The sequence below is a fragment of the Salvelinus sp. IW2-2015 genome, linkage group LG17, assembly GCF_002910315.2.
Source record: "Salvelinus sp. IW2-2015 linkage group LG17, ASM291031v2, whole genome shotgun sequence".
NCBI lineage: Eukaryota > Metazoa > Chordata > Actinopteri > Salmoniformes > Salmonidae > Salvelinus > Salvelinus sp. IW2-2015.
Genome location: NC_036857.1, coordinates 32165261 through 32184733, shown reverse-complemented (window position 1 = coordinate 32184733; position 19473 = coordinate 32165261). Strand labels below are relative to the sequence as shown.

The window sequence follows — 19473 nt, the reverse complement described above, 5'->3', positions numbered from 1 at the left end:
CACTCAAGTTGTACAACTGATGTACAATGCATTTGGCAATGGCTGTGATACAATTAATAGTTTTTGGAAACTACACAAGCTTTATAATGGTTGTGTAATAATTTCTGTACATACAAACTCTATGTTGTATCACAACCAATGTGTCAAATGTGTTGTACATCATTTGTACAACCTGCGTGTGTGTGTCTCTGTGCTAAGTATTCCCAAACCTACTGTATAGTTATGTGTGGCGTAATTCATGGGCACTGTACCTGAACATGGTCAAATCCTACGATCCAAGCATAGGTTAAACCATTCGTATGTCGTCTCACCAACTCTTGCACAAAGTGATGCTCTGCTGAACTGTGTACAGARGCAAGGTTTGCCCCAAAGTGCACGCAGTATCGCTATAGGAGGGCTGAGAGAGAGAGGCAGCACCGACAAGTGAGTTTGTTACAAAACTGTATATTRTTTAGAGTCAATATAGAGTAGACAATGGAATCTTTCCGAGTGGAAGACGTGTTTTAAAATYTCGGTGTACCTCTGCCTCAAGCCCTGTCCTCTGCGTACTGACAAACATAAAGCAGCGGGATCCATATCTGGCCCAGCTGGAAGGACATAACCTGCTCTGTGTCTTCACCTCCTCAGTCTATAAACACCACACCTCATCATAGGTTACATAGCCTGGCTGGGACAGACTTCTTCTTCGGCTCGGATTCAATCCAAGGCCCACTACAGAGAAGCGCACTGACTGCCGACCTTCACAGAGATCGCATTCATTGTAAATGCTGCGAATGTCAGTTCAAGCGTAAATTACTTTGAAAAGGCGTGTTGACGGTTGTCCAGTGCGAATCTRCATAACACGCCTTGGATTGAATCCCAGCCTTACTGTTAGATGAAACACTCACCCATAGGAGGAATCTGTTTAAGGTTACTCTGCAGTAAGGGCTCTGTAACAGGGATATATCATATGTGATCAATTATGATGATGATGGAGTGTTAGCGAATTCAGTGAAGTGGTCAATTCAGACTTGTTACAGCAGGGGGTGATATACCACGTATCAAAATGAAGGAGTTGTTCCCCATCATTGGCCTCCAGTAAGGGATCTGAAATAGCAACAGGTCTTATCAGAATAATGATAGCATTTCCCAAATACAAATGTTGACGCACACACAATGAATCAATCATGTAAAGTGAAGCAGAAGGATGGTCAACAGCATCGCCATGGTAATAGTCACCTGAGAGAGAGAGAGAGAGAGAGAGAGAGAGAGAGAGAGAGAGAGAGAGAGAGAGAGAAAGCGAGTGAAACAGAGACAGGGGGCAAAGACAAATTCAGTGAGTAGTTCAGACGTGTAGGTGTAGTTGAATAATATACCTTTCAGAGTGAATCACAGGTAGTTTCTAGGTTATCTTCAGGTAATCAGCTATATGTTCTGTTAAGCTGGAGAAAGAGGATATCTTTTATACACCTGGCCACAAGGAAGCAACAATAATCTTCTGACAATAGTTAACTAATGCTGATTTGTTTATTGGGTAGCTATTCCCGTAACACACACACACACACACACACGCACACACGCGCGCGCAAACACACACACATTTCTTCTTTTTATACTCAATCAGTTAGTTACCTGGCTGATAAACCGAGTCATTACAAGGTTGTTGTTGGGTCTGACAGAAGCGGTGAGTCGAGGAACTAGTTCAGGTGATTGGTTGATTTATTACATTACAGGAAGAAAAACACATTTGAAAACGTTACACGTGCCATGATCAGCAGGGAACCACCTCTGATGAACTTATGTGTTTCTTCACATGATGTTCATAATGATGATGATCATGGTGGTAAAGAAGAAGAAGAAGTGTCCCCTAACTCCCACTTTCTCAGTCCCCAGTGTCTATGCTTCAATAGTCTATGTGCCAGGGGGCTAGGGTCAGTCTGTTATATCTGGTATAATTATCCTGTCTTATGWGGTGTCCTGTGTCATCCTCTGTCTCTCTACCGCACCTGCCGTCTCGACCTCTGAATGCTCGGCTATTTACTCCTGAGGTTCTGACCTGTTGCACCCTCTATAACCACTGTGATTATTATTTGACCCTGCTGGTCATCTATGATCTGACCTTAATAGACATGTACACAATCTCCACGCGGCACAGCCAGAAGAGGACTGTCCACCCCTCAGAGCCTGGTTCCTCTCTAGGTTTCTTCCTAGGTTCCTGCCTTTCTAGGGAGTTTTTCCTAGCCACCGTGCTTCTAGATCTGCATTGCTTGCTCTTTGGGGTCTTTGGGGTTTTAAGTTGGGTTTCTGTATAAGCACTTTGTGACAACTGCTGATGTAAAAAGGGCTTTATMAATACATTTGATTGACATTTGAAGAACAAGATGAAGAAGAAGAACAAGAAGGAACAAGATGAAGAAGACAATAATGATCCGAAATTCAAAATACCATTGTTTGTTGTGCACAAGCACATTATAATCAATAACATTATGCCATAATGCCAATAAATAATAAAGTAAGGCATTGGCAAAAAATTATGCAAATGAATCTGTGAATTTCTGACTCTTTGGCTAATATAAAGGTGATAGAAGACAACCAAAAGGCACAATGGTGCTTACTGTACTATTTCCCAAGGTTCACTGATTTGACCTTCCAGTTGATTTCATTGCACCTTGCCATTTTTTTTTACATAAGTGCCAACTTTAGGGCCATTTTCACATCAGAATGTCACACATCACATGTCTCATACAGAGGGATTGCTAAACATAATTTTACATTTATACATTTTACATTATAAAAAATAAATTCAAGGTCTAGAATCTTACACAGAAAAAATGACCGTTTGGGATGATGATTTGAAATATGTCTTACACAGAAAATAAATTGAAGCCCGTTTTTTAACTACAATTTCAATGGTGAGATGACATCACAGTCAGAGACATCTCTGTTGACAGATGTGTATCTCAAGGTTTTTTGCGTCATCAGCCAGACCAACAAGGAAGTATGGGTACAGTCTCTCAGTGAAGGTGTCTTTGTGAGCGTAGATGTGTGTCATATCTTTGGGGTCGTTAAAGGAACACCCCGCTGGTGAAGTCAGCTGCGCTCGGATCTCACACTGGTCAGATCACAGACACAGAGAGACAGGGGTCAGGGTTCAGAATCACAGGAGCGTATTGGACCAACTCCTTCTTCTTCCCCAGACTCTGAACTGCAGGTTTCCCAGGGGTTTGGCCACGTTGAGAAGCGCTCCTGAGACCAACTGTGGACCCGGGTGTGCGTTGTTCTGGGTGTGTTGTGTAGCTCATGAGGAATGTACGGTCATCTTTCTACAGGTCTTGTTTCAGAGAAATCTGCTCCTGAATTCTCTCCATCTCTCTGGCAATATTCTGCTCCTCTGCTGTTCTTTGTGCTTCAGCCCAGCCAGTCTGGCCTCCTCTTTCTCTCTAAGGAACTGGTGAAACTTCTCAAACTACTCCCTCATCTGCCTCGCTATGTCTGCACATTGCTTCTTAATGTGGACCTCCATGCTTTAGTCGTTTTCTTGATTCTTTCAAAGACTCTCTGTTGGATTTCAGTTCTTCTTTTTGATCAAATGCAGTCTTTTTTATTGCCAGAACCTCTCCTAGAGTGTCTCTCTCTAACTTTATAGCGAGATCATTCTGGTTGATCTTCCTCAGGATTTCCAGTGAGATCTTCACAGCTCCTTCATCATCTTCTCCACAGTATCTTGCCTGCCAGCATTCTCCAGACAGCCCTTAGGAATGGGAGACAAGCCATCTAACACGTTCATAGTCAGGTGCCACTGAAATCTCTTCAGGTAATCTGAGACCAAGCCTTCCAGAGTGGCCAGCAACAGCWCAGGGACAGAAGCAGGTGTCGCCATCGTAGACCACTCAGAAACTAGACTACAGGCAGTAAACTTTGAACTTTCACTTTTAACAGCTGCCCTTAGAATTTACTGTTTGGATGGTACAGTATGTCTTGGTAATTGTTTGGTCTATTGATATTTGTCAGGAGACAAATTCCAGTTGTGTATCATGTTAAAACTTCTTTGGGGTAGGGGGCAGTATTTTCACGTRCGGATGAAAAGCATGCCCAGAGTAAACTGCCTGCTACTCAGGCCCAGATGCTAGGATATGCATATTATTAGTATATTTGGAAAGAAAACACTCTMAAATTTCTAAAACTGGTTGAATGATGTCTGTGAGTATAACATAACTCATATGGCWGGCAAGAACCTGAGAAAAAATCCAACCAGGAAGTAGGAAATCTGAGGTTTGTAGTTTTTCAACTCTTTGCCTATCCAAGATACAGTGGAAATTTGGTCCGATTGCACTTCCTAAGGCTTCCACTAGATGTCAACAGTCTTTAGAACCTTGTTTGAGGCTTGTACTGTGAAGGGGGAGAGAATGAGAGCTGATTGAGTAAGGGGTCTGCCAGATAGGCCATGTGCTCAGTCAGGCGCYCGCCCGTGAGAGTTAGCTGCGTTCCCTTTAATTTCTAAAGACAAAGGAATTCTCCGGTTGAAACATTATTGAAGATTTATGATTAAAACATCCTAAAGATTGATTAAATACATCGTTTGACATGTTTCTACGAACTGTAATATGACTTTTTTGACTTTGTCTGGACCTAGTGCCTGCGCATTTGGATTACTGTACTAAAAGAGCAAACAAAAAGGAGGTATTTGGACATAAATGATGGACTTTATCGAACAAAATTAACATTTATTGTGTAACTGGGAATCCTGGGAGTGCATTCTGATGAAGATCATCAAAGGTAAGTGAATATTTATAATGCTATTTCTGACTTCTGTTGACTCCACAACATGGCGGGTATCTGTATGGCTTGTTTTGGTCTCTGAGCGCTGTACTCAGATTATTCCATGGTGTGCTTTCGCTGTAAAGCTTTTTTGAAATCTGACACAGCGGTTGCATTAAGGAGAAGTATATCTTTAATTTCATGCATAACAGTTCATAACAGTTGTATTTTCATCAACATTTATGATGAGTATTTCTGTAAATTGACGTGGCTCTCTGCACTTTCACTGGATGTTTTGGAGGCAAAACATAACAACGCGCCAATGTAAACTGATATTTTTGGATATAAATATGAACTTTATCGAACAAAACATACATGTATTGTGTAACATGAACTCCWAWGAGTGCCATCTGATGAAGATCATCAAAGGTTAGTGATTAATTATATCTCTATTTCTGCTTTTTGTGACTCCTCTCTTTGGCTGGAAAAATGGCMGTGTTTTTTTGTGACTAGGTACTGACCTAACATAATCGCATGGTATGCTTTTGTCGTAAAGCCTTTTTGAAATCGGAAACTGTGGTGGGATTAACAACAAGTTTATCTTTAAAATGGTGTATAACACATGTATGTTTGAGGAATTTTAATTATGAGATTTCTGTTGTTTGAATTTGGCGCCCTGCACTTTCACTGGATGTTGGTCAGGTGGGACGTTAGCGTCCCACGTAGCCTAGAGAGGTTTTAAGAGTGAAAGTTACAAACAGTCCCTCTGTAATGATGACTGATGGAACAAATTCACTCTCAATTTCAACAACCCTGTCATTATTTTGTGTAGATATTGTTATTGCTATCATCTAATGTTGACATTCCACCTGAGCTCCACCTCGATTTTAGTGACACATTAACCTTCAATCTCAATGGTGCCTGATGAAGACTTTTAGTCAAAAGGCATCACGCCATGCATAGCTGTATTTCTAGGCCATAGAGTTGGATAGAGGCCACACCTTTGCATCTTTGCCATAATGGCATCCATGACATCATGAGCAGTGCCACTGAGGGCAATCTCCATTTTAAAGCAGTATATTTCTTCRTCTTCTACTTCTACATGTTTATCGACAGTCAGTAATCAAGGGTGCATACCACCACCTGGAGTGTGTTGTCTGAACAGGCATGAAGCCAAGCTATGGTGATTTACTGCRACCTGCAGTTATCAAATGTTTGCTCAGGAGTGTTGGAATTATGGTATCCTTCCTTAGCCCATAGGAAGTCCCACCCATTTGACTAATTCAAAATTGTAAAAGTCCTCAATGGCTCAGGCCATGCTAAAACAGGCTTCATAACAAGTGGGCCCACTATCTAAATCTATGAACCAAGACAATCTACCATCTTTAATATGATCCCCAGTGGATCCGCGACTGGCTTCAAATCACAGAGGCAGCATCCTCATTTCCTTTCCTAGCGGATATGAACTCCTTTCCCAGAGCATGCCTCAATCTTATTACAGTTTGCGAATKAATGAACACAGAGTTCATTAATCCATGCCTTAGATACTAGCTTTGGAAATCAACACAGAAACAATCGCAAAAGAGAGCGTATTACATAGAGTCAAGACTAATATTATCCAAACACTTCATATCAGATGATGATCATGGAGTACTGGGTATAYTGGTTGTATTCCGAGACCCTCATATAGCCAATTTTGTTCTTTGGAGATGTGTTATCTTGTTGTGCCATGCTTTTTAAAATGATTTTAGTGTGGTCCCTTACGCTCAGGGAATAGGTTGRTGTCTGTATTCAGCCAGTGTCTGCTGAGCTTTGCAATTTGTTTCCCATGAAAGTGCATAATAATACAAATCCTTAGTTATTTTAAACAGACAYATGCAATAAAGATGTTGACACATTCAAAGCATTGCATCATCATGCGTTAGCTTGCAATTATTTCCAGKATCACTCCCAAGATGGGTTTTAAAATTAGAACGATAATACAATAAAATGTGTGAAATATGTGAAAGAAAAATGTGTTTATTAATTTCACAACAAAGACACAGACCTTTTGAACAAAAATAGTTMAATGGTACATGTACATACCCYCCATGGTCACTGACATTTAAGTCACAATAGCTGACAGAGGTACAATTGTTTCTTCCGATTCAAATAATYAAAAGTGTTTTACCATAACATTCAATACATTCAAAGACTTTACTGTACATGATACGCAAGACTTTGTACACACCTGAACTATGTTGTGCGGTGCATTTTGGGCCACGAAAATATGAAGGTACCCCAACGGTTTCTCCTTCACGCTGGCGTGTCATGAATATGAATATACTCTTACAAGACAAAGATATCAGTAATCTTTTTAAACGTCTCCCTATTCCCTATACTTCCTTGTTTACTCTATCTGTAAACTCTGTGTCTGTCAAGTTACTTCACAGTTTGTGCTTTCTGTAAGTGCAGTGACCTATTGTGCTATTGCCCCTACTTTCCTAGCGATTCCAGAATTCAATGAGGATTTAAAAAAAAAAATTATAATAGGAGCAGTTAACATTCTATACTGCATTGTGTTCCTAATTCAGTAACATGRACATGTTTGTGCTAATATTTTGTGCCTCGAGAATTTCATTAAGGCTCTATTCCACCCATATCGCGAAAATGTAGTGCTAAAGTCCAACAGAAATGTGTAGGCAATGTTCCCGTGTTGGCAGAGATGGCATTCATGGTAAACTCTGGATATGTCGGCTCAATCAGAAATMACCTTCACATTTCTAATGCTAAATCTGTAATGCTTCGGCGATACGGATTGTATAGTGCCCTTAGGTGTTTTGTTTTTTGTTTGTTTTTTGGCTTGAACTGGTCTGGCTTGGGGTCAGAAAAGGTTTGGACTGGGGTAGGGAAAGCTGATCTTAGATCTGTACGTGCAGTAATCGCTCATTCGAAAGAGAAAAGACCCTTCAATATCCACTAATGATGCTCACAACATGACAAAAGTATACATCAGTAGCAAAATTGTCATGTTGGCTGAATGTTGATAATCACATTTCTGGCATGGTATCTGTACAAACAATAAAAAAAAACATTTATCAAATGTAATCGCCGAATATAATGGTTTAAATGTATGGAAACCGGTAGCAAGTTGAGACAAAGAAAATTGACAGGCTTAATGCCATATTCATAACTGCTGGCTTAAAACCATGACATAAAACAATGTTTACGAAGATTTCATAAAGCCATGGTTCGACATGCCTTTATGTGTACAGGGCATTGGGTATCAATACAAGCAACTGACTTGTGTGACTACAATCTTAAGGCAACATATCAGAACAGATATCAAATCAGAAATCCACTTTGCACAAAGGTGCTTCAAATAGTAATCTGTCGAATAAATGAGTTAATGATTTGAAAATGTAGCAATACAGCGCACAAATAGATGTTAAAATTTTAATTGTACATTTTTATCATGAGTGCAATCATGTCAAAGGGAAATMAAGGTAGTTTACAGAATGTGTGGTATGAGTTACCTGAATAAATTCATGGGTTTATCATAGATTGATGGCCATTGCTCAATCAACTTAGGTAACCAGTAGCTAGTTCCTTCAACTACACTGAGTTACAGACATACCGTCAGTTAAAGTGGGGGTTAATAGTTAAATAATTCAAAAGTCAAATATGTAATTATCTTTAGTTAGATGAAGACCGTTTTAAGACAAAGCAGGGTAMTGTACGCATTGAAGATGCCTGGATGATTGTCTAGTGAACATACCAACACATATGACTCTTGTTAATAGAAATACATTTTCCTTTTTAGCTTAATTCAGGCCTATTGAATACTGTGCAAAATAGGTTAAAACATATGAAACGTAAAAAAGGTTAGTTTAGGAAAAATTTGWAAAAGTTTGAAAGTAAACTATATGACTGAAAAGTGGAATTGAATTGCTGGAGAGAGTACAAAGAGACAATACAGTAAGAAAATMCATGTAAAATACAAAATATGTACACTGAAGCAATTCGCATAAACCCCTACTTTACCAAGAGTCATGGAACTCTGTAACAAAAGCAACAATGAGTGTAAACATGTAATGTTCCAACTAAAAGATTGACTCAGTCATCCTTTGTTGTTTCGACTTCTTCAGCTACTTCAGCTGACTCCTTCTCTTCACGTTCTTCTGGAACGGACATAAAAATCTTCTGGCAGAACAGAGTAAAGATCTCTGAAAATAGAAAAACACACATTTCACATGAGTTATTTTCTGGTAGTCTWAAACTGAAGGCCACATTTAATTTGCAGGAATGGAAAGATTGCATGTAGAAACGTGTAAATGTGACTATTTTAAATTACCTTAATGTGTATGATTGTTTTTCWTTCAAACCCTTATTTACTTTGTATGTTCAATTTCATTTGGGTTTAAACATGTAAACTTTGCATTTGAGTAAAAACTTCATACAAATATATTTGACTGGATATTAACCTTAGACACAAAACAGCTTGTTACTATACGTGCAAAAACGCCATTTGCAAAACAAACAAAAAAAACAGGAACAAAGTCTCCGGCCTTGACTTTGCAGTACTGTACATACAGACAGAAGAGTTAAATGTATATCCAGCTCACCTAAGATCTTCTTTACAATGTGGGGCTTCTTCCACTTGTACCCCAGAAGATAGGCGGGGATACCAGTGAGGATGATCCCACTGCCTATCAGGCARTCGAAGGGAGCTGCCCAGAAGGACACCACGATCATGAAGACACAGCCCAGCACAAACACCACAGGGACCACCAACCAAATCTGCCAGGGAAAATAAGATAAGATTCATGTACAGAAACCCAATGGTTACTGGATGAAACAAAAATMAGTCAGCTTCATATCACTTCAAACGTTCTATCGTTTGAAAATATTGAAAATATGTATTTRCTGGACGTTGAAATCAAGATAATTGTTGGTTCTGAATGAAAGTTGAAAATCATGAATTTGTAGACGTCTKTGTTTGGACCACATCAAGACGTTTATAATTGGTTCAGACTTGGTCCGGACCGGAACAAAAACCAATGTCCGTGGATGTGGGCCAAGGCCAGTCCAGAACTACACCAAKAAAAAGAAGTCCAAAAGGTATTGGCATTCCTGATGCCTGTGACTAATCAATTTGGCTATTTAYGCTCTAAATATCAGCTACCCAACTATATCAAGAGTTATCGCGAGCCTATTTGCAATGTGGTTACACAGCGTGAAATGCAGAAGTATTTTKTTTTTCACTATGATCAGCTTGTCAAAAACGGACAGATTCAAACTTGAAACCACTGACAATGGGTTGAAACTCCTGGACAACAGTTGTGATTGTCCATTATATATTGTCAATTTCTCTTTGACCMGTCCTGTTTTTATGATATTTTGTTTGATAACATGACAGCACATTTTTTATTTGATAGAGCGCAATTTAGGTTAGGCTATTTGATCGGAGAAACCTGCATGATGTAAAAAGTGTCCATCTCATTACATTGTCATACATTTGATCTCCTGCTGCAGAAAAGGCCACATACTCTTTCTACCATGTCCTGTATCTGCTACATGATWTATGTTAGATCCATTTTTTGGATGAAACGTTGGTGGAGCACTGCAGAGATGTGTCTCTCCAACAGCACGCTGGAGAGGCACGCTGGGAATGGACAAGCAAAATATATTGTGCCCCTTCCTTTGACAAAGTGGGTACTGCTTATCAAAGGGCGGCATCAGCGTTTACCCAAAAAGCCCATATGCCACTGGTTGAGAGAAATTGTAATTGTTTTMGGSCAGAATTATGTGAGGTTTTATGTGTTGTMGTTGGAGGTGCYTCTTCTTCAGTTTWGCTGTRGATCKGCCTAATCCTGCCTAATGACGGGGCCGGCCATGAGTAGGGCCATAAGACATATGCTCTGTTCAATACTTTTGAAATGCACTTATCTGACATGACATAACTGGTGAAAGAAATGTATAGAAAATCTGGTGTACACCAATCCAGCCATGTCAGATCAGTGATTACTTCAAGGTAGGGATGAAGGAAGGATGCATTTGAAGAGTATTCAAACCATAACCTGAGCCTCCCAATGAGCAAAATTGGTTGAATTATGWATTTTCWAKYTTTTTMAAATGTATTTTCAACTTCTTGTGGRCATAGAGCTGTGTACAGTAACAGTACCTTGATGGGCCTCCTGAGCTCTGGCTTGGTCCAGCGGAGCCACAGRAAGCCGGCGATCGCCATGCCCACACACAGCCAGGTAAAGAAGCTGAACAGGTTGATGACRGAGAAGATGTCCTTGGACAGGGCGTAAAGCATGGACAGYAAACACTGCAGGGAGAGGAATCATATATAGACATTGGGCTCATGTATTAACCCGAATTCCTCATTTCATTTTGTCATAGCTAATTGCGTCCTCCAGCTGCATAAGTACGTAGACTATACATTTGCCTTTACTTTACACGTTTACTCCACACCCAACTTTTTTTCAGTGAAAGGTTACCATTAAAATGCAGTAAATGTACCACTTTATTMATATTTTTTTATTGCAATGGGAATAACTACTATTCAGTTACTATGTAAGATGTTTAGATGTACTGTATCTACAAACTAATAATCTGTGCCAGATTGACTTGAGTAGTTGCCCAATTCTGGGTTCTGAAATAAAATTCTGTCTAACCAAGGATGGCATTACATTTGAGATCAATTCAGGGACCAATGGCAGTACTCACTGTGAAAATTAGGGAGGGCACTGGGGTGAAGAGGTCAGTGTGGACCAATCCCAGTGCAGCAGGGAGCTGACCCTCTCGAGCGCCAGCATAAAACAGCCTATWAGAAGAGGCAGACGAACCCTGATGATTGAGTGTTCTGCAGTTGTGCAGCATTTTGATRAAATCTCTTTAATTAAAGTATCAAAGGACTGAATTAAAAACACACAGATACAAACACCCTTTGTCAAGATATCTGTGTGTTGATCAGATACAGACCGTGCCGAGGTGAACAGGCTTCCGTTGACAGCTCCGAAGCAGGACAGSCCCACGAAGACAGGGATGAGCCAGGACATCACACCAAGATGGTATTCCCCAAAGATCTGCAATGGGAAAGCACTACCATTGAATACTCTCATTCCAATTCAACATCTCAATGTATTATCTTTACCATTATTATGCTGTCTGTTACCTTTTTGTTAGCAAAATAAATYGCAGGAACTAAGGTACTATGAGCTCACTGTTTTCCTGCTCCAAAACGTGATCTTTAATAAAGCCATCCTTACCACAGCTACTGCCTCGGACTCAACCATCACACTCGGGGGGATAGTGGTGAAGTAGGCCAGGTTGGTCAGTACGTACACCACGGTCACAATGGGCATGGAGATAATGATGGACAGGGGCAGGTTTCTGGAAACAAGGTCATCAATTAAAGATCATGTCATTGGGGGCACTCAATGTGTCAGCCAATCACATTTGAGGTTCAGAGTCAACAGTGTGATGTGATCTAATATTTGTGTTTAAATTCATGCAATTTTATGACTGTATTCAATGTGATTACATTATGAGTGTGATATTTGATAAATACTGTATATTAGATAAGTAGTACTGTGATGTGTCTTACTATCTAAAATGTCCCATGGTTCATCCCATGATTCATCACCTCCATACAGTCAATCAAGTGCAATTAAACCCAATCAAAATGTAATAGGATAATCATACACATATTGACAGGGTAGTTATTAACTCTGTACAATCCTCAACAAAACCTTAATCACACATAAGTCACCTCTCTGGATTGATCATTTCCTCTGTCACGTAATTCAGGTAATTCCTAAAGGAGAGGAACAGAACATGATGCATTATATTCCAACATATACAGTTGAAGTCAGAAGTTTACATACACCTCAGCCAAATACATTTAAACTCAGTTTTTCACAATTCCTGACATTTAATCAAAGTAAAAATGTCCTGTCTTAAGTCAGTTAGGATCACCAATTTATATTAAGAATATGAAATGTCAGAATAATAGTAGAGAGAATGATTTATTTCAGCTTTTATTTCTTTCATCACATTCCCAGTGTGTCAGAAGTTTACATACACTCAGTTAGTATTTGGTAGCATTGCCTTTAAATTGTTTAACTTGGGTCAAACGTTTTGGGTAGTCTTCCAAAAGCTTCCCACAATAAGTTGGGTGAATTTTGGCCCATTCCTCCTGACAGAGCTGGTGAAACTGAGGCAGGTTTGTAGGCCTCCTTGCTCGCACACGCTTCTTCAGTTCTGCCCACACATTTTCTATAGGATTGAGGTCAAGGCTTTGTGATGGCCACTCCAGTACCTTGACTTCGTTGTACTTAAGCCATTTTGCCACGACCTTGGAAGTATGCTTGGGGTCATTGTCCATTTGGAAGACCCATTTGCGACCAAGCTTTAACTTCCTGACTGAGGTCTTGAGACGTTGCTTCAATATATCCACAATTGTCCTACCTCATGATGCCATCTATTTTGTGAAGTGCACCAGTCCCTCCTGCAGGCAAAGCACCCCCAAAACATGAGGCTGCCACCCCTGTGCTTCACTGTTGGGATGGTGTTCTTCAGCTTGCAATCCTCCCCCTTTTTCCTCAAAACATAACGATGGTCATTATGGCCAAACAATTATATTTTTGTTTCATCAGACCAGAGGACATTTCTCCAAAAAGTACGATCTTTGTCCACATGTGCAGTTGCAAACCGTAGTCTGGCTTTTTTATGGTGGTTTTGGAGCAGTGGCTTCTTCCTTGCTGAGCAGCCTTTCAGGTTATGTCGATATAGGACTTGTTTAACTGTGGAACTTCCGACGTCAACTGTACATTACAGCATCTAATATTAGATCCGTTTAGATTAGTAGAATCAACCTTCTATAGCCTACACACTGGAATTAAATCCAGAGTATATAACAAGCATCCTGTGATCAGTTTGTGTCCACATTCTGATTGTGTAGGTAGACAGTCAAAYCACATGCTGTCACTGTTGTCACAATGTAATAGACATGTTTTTAATACCATATGTAGATGCATTGAACCATGGATCAATTGTGATCAGATCATCTTGATTAACGAAAGTCATAMGATAATACCAGGGTCGTATTCACTACGCACAAAATAGAAGCAAARGGAAGCAAACTATTTGAAATTGTCCAATAAGAAGTGCTTGTTTACACTTTCCATTGCATATGGCTTTGAAACATTTTGTTATGRTGGAACCTAATACGACTCAGGTGTAAATGTGRCCTATGTGGTGTTGCAAAGGCCTTACCAGCCACCAAAAGCAAAGAGTCCACTGTATAGAGCCAACACAATGTTGTCGACTCCCCATTTGCTGCCTTCAAATGCTAATTCTGGTGTCAGGTATGGCACATCACCTGTTTAGACAGACAAGAAAGCAGCATTAGACGTCACTACTTGGCAAAAGGAACTGACTCCAACGAACAACGAACTGAGAATATAAACAGTATATTAAATGCATGGATGTTTGCTGCATGGAATATGGTAGACACACGTGTACACACACACACACACAAGTGAGCGTTTTAATATGAAGCCATATAAAGTCACAATTGTTGTGATGARTTGGCCCAATATGTTTTGCCTTTGCACACTTGTTATGTATGACTACATTTGACTGATAGAAATGACATTTTGAAAAAGAAATGAAAGGAAATAGCTTTTTTCGACATAGGCTGCACCCTCCAAACACCTAACCCTGGGTTAGTCCATCTGCCATTGATGCGCTGAGAATATAATAATGTCTGGGAGTTGACATTTGAAAATGAGGAGGGAGACCTTTTTGATGATAACAAACGTCTATCCACTCAATTATTCACATAATATCCAGGCCAGTGAGAAGCCTACCATAGAGGCCTACATCAGAAAGGGAACATGCTGTCAGGATTGGAKAATGGAAAATGTTTGTTTTCTAATCCATTGTCTTGTCTACCTGTTCATTTTAGTTGTAAATGACAGCGCTTCCATTTCAGTTGTAAATGACAGCGCTTCCATTGCTACGATTGCCATAGAAGCACTGCTTAGTATACTGTACCTCTCTCTCTCTCTCTGCCCCTCTGTCTTTCTCGCTCTCTCTCATCCCTGAACAAGCAGAAGGGTGCATACCTTGGAAGAGTTTAGTCCTTATTGACCATGTTGGAATAAATGAACGCAATCTCTAGAGGAAAACAATGAGACTCCTATGAGTTGTGGCTATTTGTGCTCATCCAGGCCTACATCAAAGGTGCAGTGGCGATAAGATGAAAAGAGGGTTTTACAACACTGCAAAACGGCAATTTCATCAAGATTTTTTTTGAATAGAACTCAACAAGATAATCTACATACCAAATTATCCGCCCATGCGGTAAGATAATTTATCTTTGGCAAATATTTACTTTGCTTATTTTCAAGCATATATTGGGAGAAAAGTGGGGTAAAATATACTAACTTGCTTTGTAACAGAAACSACATGTCCTTGACTCCTAAAAGGATAAATGTGGGTACAATGACACATTGACATATTAAAAGTGAAGAGGGGAGCTGGACTCCATCTTAGAGTAGTATGCAGTGGTGATTGCTGATCTCTCTATCACTGCTCTCTTGTGTGCACAATATATCTGTACAATGTAAAGCTATGAGTCTGGCCTTCACCTTGTCCAGTCTCTCCTACTCTAGAATCTACATGAGAGGTAGAAGATGCTAGAGAGAGAAAACTGAAACAGACACCCCTTCTTTTCAGATGGCAGAGGGTTCATATTTCCCCATCCTCCACTCTAGTCTTAAGAATCTTAAGAGCACAGCACAAGGAACAAGCTCATTGGCTAGTTATTTTTTTTAATATAATTTTTTCTTCTTCTCTGCATTGTTGGGAATGGATTTGGGAACAGCATTTCACTGTTAGTCTACACCTGTTGTTTACAAAGCATGTGACAAATAAGATTTGATTTGATTGATTTGTTTTAGTTTCCATGGCAACCCTATGCGCAGCACCAAGMTAGCCGGTGTGGTCTTGTGGCAGCGGGACCAGATGTAGTAGGGAGAAAAGGGTGGCTGCACAATGTATCATCGATGGGTGGGTTGTCTTTAAATACAAAGCTATTTTGCTAGGAATTCATGAGAGTGCAGATGGTTTAGCTATTTCGCAGACAGTAGGCTATGAAATTTCAAAATAATTTTCAGCTTCACTTTAGTATTTTATAAAGAGATGGTTGCAAAAACACTGGATAATACACACGACTAGCTAAGCCYTGGTGAATTATGTATAACAAGCACGAACCTATAGACAGGATGAGAGGACATGTCAGACGTGTGTCTGACATACCCACGGACACCGGTACATGTGTGCACTGGGTGTGTGAACTTACCGGTTCCGATCTGAATGAAGCCGAAGACGATGATGATGATCAGGGCCAGGAGCTTGGACACAGTGAACAAGTCCTGGACCTTGGTGGCAGCTCGCACGCTGATGCAGTTCACAAAGGTCAACGATGCTGACCGAGGGAAACACAGGGTTTGATTGACCCTCGAATGTAAATTGCATATGTTTATGTTTTTGATTATTTTATGAAGGTAATTTGTTATTTAAAAATACATATACAGCAGAAGTGAGAGAACATCAGTGGGGGAAAACAGTCCTTTAAAAAAAGGCATAAGGGAGGCCAGCAAAATAGTAATTGAGTGAATACAAAAGCAGTAGCGGTAAACAAATATTAAATCATGCAGCTGGCTAAGAAACACCTGTTTGGTTGATGTGTGTTGCAGTACGTGTCAGTATTTGTATAGTTCAKTAATAATATTTTTTAAAGTATTATTTCTGCAATGTACAGGCCACCCCGATTCTGGAGGTAGAGACGGTTATACTCACTGAGGCAGAGACAAGCGATGAGCTTGGCGGCGCTATCGGGCACACTGCAGTTTGGGTAGAGGGGTTTGAGCAGGTAGGTGGCGAACACCAGCGACACCACGTACTGGGAGGATGGCCTGATGATCAGCATCTCCACCCACAGCTTGAGGAAGGCGGCAAGCTCACCGTACACCTACAATACAACTTTATTTGTCCAGCTGCAAACAACAGAGTTTTGTCTTCTGCTTGTTTCTCAAGCCCCGCAGATAGAACACAGACACACACAGACACACACAAACACAACTCCCAACACAACCACCCCACCCCCACACACACCTCCAGGATGTAGGTGTAGTCTCCGCCCGACTTGGTAATGGTTGTACCCAGCTCGGCATAGCATAGGGCGCCCATGGTGGACACCACGCCACACACGGCCCACACCACTAGCGAAAGACCGGCCGAGCCCGCCTCCTTAACCACCCCGGTGGGTGTGATGAAGATGCCCGAGCCGATGATGGTGCCAATGATCATGCCCACACCGTTAAAGAGCGTGATGCTGCGCTTCAGTTCAATCTTGCTGCCTGCCGCCTTGGCTGGGGAGGAGGCCTCTGCAGTAGGGGTGGTGGCTTCCATGGCGTCGGCAGCCGTAGGGGTAGGGGTGGATGGGGAGGCAGGCTTGAATGGAGGCTTGTCTAGCGACGGAGGCTGGTCAGGGTTGTCCGGAGCCGCCTCAGCTGCAGGAGGAGGGGAAAGGTTGAGGGAGGAGGGGGTGACAGGGTGGGAAAGAGGGGGACAGGGTAGAGTTCATGAAAAGGGATTGCTGGCACTCTCCTCTCGATGATAGTTCAGGAGTTGAGCAGCACATTGACTTTACATTGCCCTGTATTGTAAATAGACTGAACAGACAGGGAAGGAATTGATAAGCTACGCCATGAAGGGAAAGTAGGGTGATGCAAGCACCATGACTTCTATTGGATGCTAATGAAAATCTGTGGTTTATAACACAGATGCCATCAGATGAATGCCAAGTTGACTAATACCACTACAGTGCATCTTCGAACCTGTTTACCAAGACAGAATAGATCTCATTAACGCATTAACGCAGAAATGTTGAGTGTTTGTCTGTGTGTGTATATGTGTGTGGGTGTGTGTCTGTGTCTGTGTATGTATGTATGTATATATATATATGTGTGTGTGTGTGTGTGTGTGTATAAGCGCTGTCATAGGCCTTTCAGACAGATCAATTTCACAAGTCAAAACATATCCCCACTCTTAACCTCTCAGTAGCTCTGCAGCAAATCACATCATTAGAAAACCCTAGCTAACCCCCATACCACCTAAAGATAGCTGTGCCTGAAAGCTGTGCATGACCAAATACATATATAGTACATGAACATCCATGCATAAATGCATGCATTGCTGCACCAGATTATGCAGTAGCCTGAGCATCTGATGCAACTCTGCACCATGTGGTATCTAGGCTAGGCTACATTATGTGTGTGTGTGTTTATGTGTGTGTTGTGCTGGAGCGGTGTACCTACCCTCCATCTTCTCCTGGCCCTCGGTTCCCGTCTTCAAGCTCTCCTGGCTGCTCCATGGTTTCAGCTCCGGCTCTGCCATCCTGTTGTTCGTTTAGCCCCCTTATCTCTTTTACCCTTCCTTTTTTGCTCTCTTCCTCCTAGCTAGGATTCCCTTACTGTCTCTCTTTCTCACACACACCCTCCCTCTGTTTCTCTCCTCCTCCCTCTTTTTCTCCTGCACACTCTCTCTATCTCTCGTCCCGCTTGTCTCCCTCTCTCCAGTGTGATAGTGAGTGCAGGAGAGGTAGCAGCAGACCTAGTGTGGTGCCTGATGTGGTGATGGTGATGCTGCCACCTAGCCTACCTCTGGTGAATGATGGGAGAGATGGAGAGCTCAGCAAGAGAGGGGGGAACTAGGTCATTGTCAGCTTTTGGAGGGACTGCAGCCACGTGACAAATATTTTTGTGCCGTGTGTGAGGCAACGATGTGTGTGTGGCTGTGTGCTTTGATGCGAGCGTGACACACGGACAAAGAATGCAAAAAGCTCCTGCACTCCACCTAGTGGCCATGACAGGGAAGTCCATTGTCTTTGTTCTCTCTCCCATGCTGAAAGATGACTGGGGGAATAGAATGGGTCATATAGAACGCATCAAATCTAATTTGATGAAGTCTAAAGCCCCAAAAAGCCATCTTGGATGTCACTCTCCAAATGTATACAGAGAGTACCGCATTTCCCTTGGGATACAATCCTTCCAGGAGGATACCCTTTGACCACCAGTAGGCCTAATTAACAACTGCAAGTCGRACTATCCAATAACGATTCTATGGAAGTAACTACAACTTTTTAGCCCTCATATCTGGATATGTGTGATTGAATATGAAGTTGAAACCCTGCATGGCTGTCATTCTAAGTCATCAACTGATGTATCTGACGTAACTCCACTAGATGGCAGTCTTACATATGCATATGGGAGAGATAAAGTGGTTATGGCTTGTGATTTCTTGCTGCCCATTCCTGTTAGCTACATACAGAACATTTGTTCTAAGCTGACTGCACAAGTGTTCTTACAAACCAGTAGTGCATTTTCATAAAAGTGCATTGGAGAATGAGCCATGTTCTTTTAATGCGCTAGTATTACTTGCATACCTCTCACACTGCCAAAGGTGACTTGTGAGTACCAAGCTCCGATCCATGACGAAACATCTCATCTACAGATGGTAATGCATGGACAGGTTGCATAATATAAAAGGTGATAAGGATGAATCTATTACACCAATATATTTCAAATAAGGAAATTACTGTAGATGACACGAGGTGGTATCCAGCTCTTGGGTTGCTTGCTCCGACTGACCTTTAGTTTGGGGATGGAATCCYGATGA

General features: G+C 41.2%; 1 protein-coding gene across 1 annotated transcript; it reads right to left on the bottom strand.

The window, feature by feature from the left end:
- Positions 1-6727: 6727 nt before the first annotated feature.
- Positions 6728-18528, bottom strand: LOC111977244 (large neutral amino acids transporter small subunit 1). Its single transcript, XM_024006618.2, has 12 exons — positions 18114-18528; positions 16909-17306; positions 16594-16765; positions 16094-16219; positions 14002-14107; positions 12497-12541; positions 11994-12117; positions 11707-11810; positions 11452-11548; positions 10901-11050; positions 9342-9516; positions 6728-8942 (listed from the first exon to the last, which is right to left on the bottom strand). The coding sequence occupies exons 1-12, from the start codon at positions 18190-18192 to the stop codon at positions 8833-8835; spliced, it is 1686 nt and encodes a 561-aa protein (XP_023862386.1). The 5' UTR covers positions 18193-18528; the 3' UTR covers positions 6728-8832.
- Between the last annotated feature and the right edge of the window lie 945 nt (positions 18529-19473).